Source organism: Chrysochloris asiatica, unplaced genomic scaffold, assembly GCF_000296735.1.
Source record: "Chrysochloris asiatica unplaced genomic scaffold, ChrAsi1.0 scaffold00138, whole genome shotgun sequence".
Classification (NCBI taxonomy): domain Eukaryota; kingdom Metazoa; phylum Chordata; class Mammalia; order Afrosoricida; family Chrysochloridae; genus Chrysochloris; species Chrysochloris asiatica.
In genome coordinates, this window is record NW_006408656.1 from 5,344,188 (window position 1) to 5,352,550 (window position 8,363).

An 8,363-nucleotide genomic window follows, 5' to 3' on the forward strand; every position below is an offset into this window, starting at 1 on the left:
CTTCTCAATGTTGCCCATAGCTTGTCATAACCACACAATCGAAAGCCTTTGTGTAGTCAATAAAGCATAGGTAAACATCTTTCTGATATTCTCTGCTTTCAGCCAAGATCCACCGGACATCAGTAATGATATCTCTCGTTCCACAGCCTCTTCTGAATCCAGCTTGAACCTCTGTAAGTTCTCTGTCAATGTATGATTGTAGCCGTTTCTGTATGACCTTTAGCAAAACTTTACTCGCTTGAGATATCAAAGAGATCGTCCAATGATTTCAAAAATGGGGGGACTAAAAAGGTATGAAGTGGCTGGCTTACAAGTTTTTAATAGTGTGCTTAGTTTCAGAATGGGGGATAAGGCAGAATCTCAACTGAATACTTTTCTTTTTCTGATGGGTCTGGTGAAAGGGGGTGGGGAATGCTGCTAATAGGATTTTATCATTCAATTGTAAGTGTCAACAGGATTAATTGTGATTGTCAAAACTGAAATTGTAGAAATGTGTAACTAAAAGGTGGGAACAGTTAATCTTTCATTTCAGGAACAGAGGATCCCAGGATCATCAAGAAGGAAGAGCATGAATGGAACAGGAGATCCCTACCTACAAAAGCAACAACATCAGAGACTGTGGCATGGAGAAGCAGAGCAGCTGAGGGCTCTGGGCCCATAGAATGAGTAAGGCTGTGTACCTGAGGACAGGAGGCTGGCTTACAGAATGTGACCTTTGGACATTTAAATTAATATATATTTTTTGTATGTGTGCATCAAAAGTTTTGCTTTGTTCATTTGTGAAATATTAGATGCAATTGGGGTATCACAGGGAGGAAGTAGGATACTGTTGTTTCAAGGAAGGGATTGTAATCATTGAGATGGAACAAACTGTATGATTTGTTGAATGTAAAACTAATGATCTTGCCTATAAACCTTCACTCAATTCACAATAAAAAGTTTAAAATAAATAAAAGGCAAGCAAGCAGGTCTGGAACTTAATAAAAGTTACATATTTGCCTACCCATGCAGATCCAAATCAGGTTATTTTAAGGCCTCACCTGGCTGTTTCCTTCCACTCAGCATCTTCTCCCTCTTTCATACAGATCTCATCCAGCTCTGTGAACAGCTCATGAGGCACATGCTCTTCATCTTCCTCAGTGCCAAGAATGAACTGGACACGCTGAGATGGTGTGTCTAGAAAATCAACCACAGAGAAAAGTCTGCCTCTGGCCTCAAACTTAGAACAGAAATAGACTTCTGCCTCATTTTAGCACATCTTTGTGGCTTAATAACTTCAGGAATGCACTGAAGACAATTCTGACTAGAGATCAAAAATTTTACTTTGTTCTCAGAAAGAAACTATTGTGTGGAAGCAGTTTCATGATAGGAAATATTCATGAACAGAAGCCATTTTCAAAAAACCCATAAAAACTGAAAACCAGACTAATTTGATCAAAAGGAATGATTAATTCTACAGCAAATATTTTCACCTACTGTGGAACTGATTTGGTAGAGGCCTGAACTGTGAAGTTTTCAGAAATATGAGAGAGTTCAAAAATGAAATACAATAACTTCAAAAAGTTCATGGATAAATAGAATAGAAAAGACAATGGAATTTTTCTATGAACTTTTTGAAGCCCTTTCATATATGTTTGATTCTTAGAGGTATTTCTTCTTCTTGGAAACAAGCTCTGAGAACCCTACAGAAGGACTAGAGAATGCTGCTTGATTTCGTACAGCATCACCAAATCTCCTAGCCATAAACACCCACCCTCTCTCCCAAGCGTATTACCGTGTGCCAGAGCCTCCTGGCCTTCCTCCCCTTGGCTGACACCTTTGGCTCGCCCTCGTCTCCGGTGCTTCTGGCCATGAGTTCGGTGGTGTCGATGGCTCTGCCGGCCCAGTGGCATCCGAACCCCCACATACAGAGTCCTATGGCCTGCAAAGAAGCAGAAAGTCTATGGAGGGAAGCCTTAGTAAAAGGAGCCTAGCATATTCAAGAGAAAAGCAAAGAACACAGTTCTTGGGCCTAATCATACCTCTGCAATGACCAAACTTCAAAGATTTGCAGAACTGAAAATGTAGAGACTACAGAGTTAAGGGTTTCTTCATTCATCCTGCATGTGGCTACAAACCTCACGGTCATGTTGTAAAGATAAAGGAAATAGTATGTATGAAAGTGATTTGTAAACTGTAAAGGTCAATAGAGATGCTAGTTAATGATTGAGTGGTTTTTAAAAAGCAATCAGTCACTCTACGCCAATTGCAGCAAGTCTTGGCAGGGATGTAATTTAGAAAAGGGCTAAGAGTGCCGTGTTAGAGACAGCCTGTCTGGTCCAAAACTCAACTCCATCATTTGCGAGCCAAGTGACCATTAACAAGCTACATAATATCTTAAACTCGGGGTTTTCATGAGCAGTAAATAAGATAACGTACGTAAAATTATTAGCACAGTGCCTGAAATAAATGTTAACCAGTGCAGTTTTAAAATTTGCTTCCGTAATTTATTTCTGCATTGTGGAATACAATCTAGAATAGTAGTGAGACACTAGCTACAAATCACAAGGAGTATGAGGCTAGGATTCAAATGAGAGCTAGTGAATGTCATACAAAGAGAGGGGAACTTCAGAAAAGTAATCCCATAAAATTTCCTGCTTTGTTCCTCTTCTCCTACTCCCTCATTCCTTCCATATACTTGCTCTGTTCTTTTGTTCATGACTTCCAGGCCTCTTGTCGCCTCCCTCTGACTTCATAGGCTGTCCTGTCAAGCTTGGAGCCTAGAATCACTAACTTCAGGGATGCTCTCCTCAATACCAGCCCCACCTCCCTGGTCTTCTCTCATTTCTGCCTGCTCAGCAATCTAGATCTTCCACACAGCTTCTACTACAGAAGATGTTCCTGTCTTTAGCCATGGTCTTCAAATTCACAGCCTTATCTACGTTCTATGCCCTCTGAGCAGGTGACTTTGCTTCATATTTTACTGAAAAGACTTCAGCCATCTCATGTGAACTCCCTACAGCTTAAGCCGCTCCCTTTCCTCCCCAACTTCTCCTCTTTGCCATGTGAATGACTAAAACTCTTGATCCCATCTGGAGTCTCACAGCATCAGTTACCCACAGTTTCTCCTTTCCAGTCATCCTTTACACACGTTTCTCCTGACTACAAATCTCTCTTGCCTTCAAAGTAAGCCTTCCCAGTGCAGTGATACTTGCCCAAGCTTCTGCCCTTGTTTTCTTCTCTTCTTCATCCAAACACTTTCAAGAACAGTCTACCCAATCTGGCTCCCTTTTCTCAACCACCTCCTTGCTCTGAATGTGACTTCTCACCTCATTATCTACCGAAACTGCTGTCCCAAAAGACACCAGAGACCATGTAATCACCAGCCTCTCTCATCTGACATCTTTCTCAGTTCCATTCAAAAGAGTTTCTTGAGAGCCCAAAGTGTGCGTCAAGTTGGAAGACAAATTTCCAAAGTCTTCACCACTTTCTTTTTCTTGAAGCTCTGGGCTCCCCTAGCTCCTGTGACACTGTCATCTCCTGGTTCACTTGCCCTCCTCGGTCTTTTCAATCCCTTCAATTCACCAAAGTGAGGCTCCCCAGGTGTCTGTCCTTGCCTCACTTTTCTTTTAGTAGTATCTACTTTCCTGATTTCAAAGTTCCTGTCTACAAATGACCTCCAAATTTTTATCCCTGTGATTCAACATTCCCCAAAGCAACTCTTCATCTTCATTCTCTAATTGGGATAAATTTCTTTGCCATTTCTGCTCATAGCATCAGTATGCTCTCAACTTTCAGGACCTAAAACCTCAAACTCGGATTTACAACTCTACTCCTCTCACAGTGCCACAACCCCCAAATTGCCACATCCCATAAATTAGGGATGCTAAGTCTTTCTCTCCTCCTACTTTGACAACAGAGTCCTGGTATGGCACTGTGTGTTAATGTACTGGACTGCAAAGTCGGTTTGAACTGCCAGGTCGGTGGTGCAAGCTCACCAGCTGTTCCTTGGAAACCCTATACAGGGTCACTATGGGTCAGAACTGACTCGATGGCACTTAACAACAACATCAACAAACTTTGACAATAACAAGGACCTCTTTTCTGCTTCCAACACCAATTCAACCACATAAACCAGTGCTCGTGTATGAAGCACTGCTCTATGGTTCACCCACTATGCACGCATTCAGGACCCTTCGGGCTTGCATGCTGTGTGTTCCCACACCTCACTCTTTCCTAGTCTTTTTTTTTCTTTAGGGAAAATTATACCACCAGTGGGAATGTCAAAAGGAAGGGCCTCTACAAGAACTGAGTTCTCAGCTCAAGAGACACAAATGTGGAACTCCCACATGCTCGCTCACACAGAATAAACATTCTGGGAGGAAAAAAATCTAGACAGGTAAAGCTAAAAAAAAAAAGGGGGGGGGGGGCTTGTTTTGACTTCATCTACTCCTCAATGGCCTTGGCTGCTGCAGCCACCATCAACTCAAATTCTCTTTCTACCTAAGCCAAACTATTGTACAAATGTGCCAAGGCTCTCTGGACATTGACTTGGTTCACTCCTCCAACATTCACTGCAATTTGTACCTTCTTCTTGTATTATTTCTGTTCTCTTGAGTTAGATGTTTTGCTTCCTCCTTCTAAATACCTAGAGCCTCTGGCTCTTAGGTACTTATTTTATGACTGCAGTTAACCAGATGTCTGTTGTTTCCTTCATTATTCATCTGCAAGTTCCTTAAGGTCCTGGGTCAGACTTTCTTCCTCACTGAATTTCTCACAACCAAGCATATGCTATTGCTCCACAAATGTTCAACTAACAGACTATTTGCTAAGCACCTCCCCAGGAATATAACTCCTTGGATCTCTTCATGAGTACACAACTGAACTTAATAACGCCTCGCATCTCAAAGAGGAACATGTAGCCAAAGTGAATATGTTTATTGCTGTTAAATGCCCTCAAGTCAGTTCAGAGTCATAGTGACCCTCTGTAGGGTTTCTGAGGAGTGGCTGGTGGGTTTGAACTGCTGTCCAGTGCTTATTCTACAGTGTCACACCAGGCTAGATGAAATTCCTACAAGAACATGAGGAGGTTGAGAAGGTCTCAACTTGAAAACAGAAAGTTTAATCCAAGAGGACTTCCCAGAAAAGGAGACTTTAAGAGTTCTCAAACTCCAATAATTGGGTTTCCTGAGGCTTCTTTGGGGATTCCTTAATAATGCTCCCCATTTCCAAGAAGAATGTTTTGGGCCCTTTCCTATCCTCCAAATTCCAAAATTATAGGGGGAAAAAACCCATGAAGACTAGAGGAAAACATGTTCAGAAATGTGTTAGAGGAAGAAGAATAAAACATATAATATCTAGTGTCTGTTAAAACATAACCTCTTATCCTCATTCTATTTTAGGACTGTCGTATGTTGGCTTGGCCACATCTCTGAACATGTTTAACAGGCAGATCGCTGAACATAACGTTCTTGCAACTTCATAAAAACAGAACTATAGAGTCTGTTTAGATATGGGATTGCAAACTTCTGACATTATCATTGTAACTGTAAAGTACAAGAAGTATGAAAAGGACTAAACTGGATACCATCTTAATAAACCTCCATTTGTTAATGAATAATGTTCCACTATAATATGTTAATGAGGTCCCTGTAGTACTAAGATCAACCCAAGGAAAACATTAGCAGCAGACTGTTGTTGTTGTTGTTAAGTGCCATCGAGTCGGGTCCGACCCATAGCGACCCTGTACAGGGTTTCCGAGGCAGACTAGAGCCACTTAATTGTCCCAGATCCTGTTCCAAAGGCTAGGGTAGAGTAATGAACACCATACAATTCCTATCCTCATTGACACTTACTCTAGTTAGGGGGAAAGAGCCATCATGAAAACAATTACTTCAAATAGTGACAACTACTATAAATAAATGAGATAAAAGTCCAGAGTGTCTGTAGCAGGAGAGAGGATGAAAAAGTATGATGTTATGGATCAATTTCATATGGCCTTTCTGCTGTAGTATTATTGTGGAGTATCATGAGGAGTCCGTTCTGACTTATAGTAACCCTGGCACAGGGTTTCCGAGGCTATAAATCTTTACGAGAGCAGAAAGCCTCATCTTTCTCCCGTAGAATGACTGGTAGTTTCGAACTCCTGACCTTGAAGATAGCAGCCTGATTTATAACCACTAAGCTACCAGAGCTCCTTGTAGCTTCCATCAAATAATTGGATTAGACCATGTGAATAAGGTACTTACGTCCTATCAAGGGCTTGAACGACTTGCTAATAGTGCAAATAAGGTGCCTGGTACCTTGTGGGATTGGGACCACACATATAAAGTGTAGGGCACCCTAATAAGGGGACTGGTCAGTTTTGCCATTCCATTAGGCTTAAAATGAGCCATTCCAGAGGCAGAAAGAAGGGAGTTCACTACCAGCAAGAGTCAAGACTTCCCTTGCTTCTTGGGTAAGTGCCCCTGTGAGAGACTGTATACAGCTGGAAAGAGACTTTGATTCTCTAAAAAGGTGCTGTGGGGGGGGGGAGATAGACAGGTATCAGACATATCTAGAAACAGAATCTTTGATGTGGTGAAATCCATGTGAACTTGTTCACTACAGATTAGTAAGTAACCTCAAGTATGCTTACCATGCTTATTGGGTAATACAACAAGGTTTTGATAGGTCTACAAGAAATAAGGACAAACTTAAAGATGAGAAAAGTAGGACTCAGTTGTTTTGTTGGTTTATTCAATTCTCACAAACAATAATTAATCACGGTGCTTGCCTTTCAGAAACACCAGAGAGACAGGTAGAAATAAAAACAAGTTCTAGCAGGGCTCACAGGTAAGAAAGGCCATCAGAGAATTAGGCATTAGTTTCTAGGCTAGGGACTCAGAAGCCAGGGTTTAGATTTTCTGAGTGGAATGAACCAAAAAATTTGAAGAACAAATGAACACTCGGAAATGGATCTAAAACCAGACCTGCTGCCATCTACTTGGTTTGGACTCACAGTGAGCCTATAGGTCAGAGGAAAAGGGCTCCTTGGGGTTCCAACATTGTAAATCTTTACAGAAGCAGACAGCCTCATCTTTCTCCCTGCAGCATGCTGAGACTGAACTACCCACCTCACTATTTGCAGCCCAACATTTATCCCAAGTGCCACCATGGCTCCTTGGGAAATGAATAAAGTCAGTCTAACCGGATTTGGTGCATAAATCTGAATAATAGTGGTATTAACTGGTATTCCCTATACAAGCATGAATATTATCCTATCACAGAGTGATCTGGATATGTTCTTTTTGACAATGAATGCAACACCATTCCTCTTCAATTTGTCATTCCTGGCATAGTAAACCATGTGGTTGTCAGATTCAAAATGGCCAATACCAGTGCATTTCAGCTCACTAATGACTAACATACAGAGATTTATGCGTTTCATTTCATTTTTGACAGTTTCCAATTTTCCTAGATTCATACTTCATGCATTTTTCCTCCTCTTCCCTGTTGCCCACAGTTTTCACACAGCACAGAGATAAAGAGCCCTATAGGTCCTAAGGGCAAATTCTTTGGTGGCTGCTTATGACATCAGCCCCTGGGCTGCAACCCTAAAATTAACTTGAGTGGGACCCTTTACACTGGTCTACCCAGCAAAAAAAGCAGCCCTGTCAGGCCTAACAAACCATATGAACAATCTGTAAAACCCCAACATAAAAGGACACAACTATCTCAAGAATTACACTGCACACATGCAGATACCTAAATGACCTTCAGAGACAAAAATAGTAGACTATCTTTCTCCCATTAACTTCTCAATATCTATCTGCACACCTCTACAGTGGTGACTAGAGGAGGGGCCTGAGAAAGCAGACACCCCCCACCCACTGCTAGAGGTTTCTACAGTGCACACACATTGCCTGTGTAGCAAGGCGACTGACCAGTCGGCCGAGATTTATTTTTATTTCAAAGTGATGGTTTTTGTCTCTGCTTTTATATTACTTATGCTTTTGGTCCTTTGATCGCACATTTTTCCTGGATGTGGGAGCTTTTTCTCCCTATGTTACCCAAGGGATGCCCATATAGCCAATCATGCCCATATAGCCAAGCTAAAGCATAGCCCATAATATTCCACCACTGACACAAGAGTCAATAGCAGCTGGTAAGCATACATGTGAAAAGGGAAGCCTATCTCCTGATCATATCCACCAGGAGACACCAAATAAGCTTAATAACACAGCAACAGACATCCATTAAAGCATTAAAAACCCACATAACTACTGAAAATGACAAAAAACAAAAAATCATGCACACAACAAAAGATCTCAAAACATGTCCAAAAATGGAAAAGAGTAACTGAGAAAAAAGGAGCTGGAGACAGGCAAAGACTCTCCAGAAGA

At 41.5% G+C, this 8,363-nt stretch overlaps 1 protein-coding gene across 1 annotated transcript in view; it reads right to left on the bottom strand.

The window, feature by feature from the left end:
• The window catches only part of SLC4A8 (solute carrier family 4, sodium bicarbonate cotransporter, member 8), a 99,440-nt gene that overhangs the window by 53,953 nt on the left and 37,124 nt on the right, over positions 1-8,363 (bottom strand). Inside the window, exons 3-4 of the mRNA XM_006870029.1 lie at positions 1,775-1,921; positions 1,041-1,176 (exon numbers count right to left, since the gene is read on the bottom strand). Of these exons, the coding sequence (XP_006870091.1) occupies positions 1,041-1,176; positions 1,775-1,921 (283 nt within the window). The remainder of the gene's footprint in view (positions 1-1,040; positions 1,177-1,774; positions 1,922-8,363) is intronic.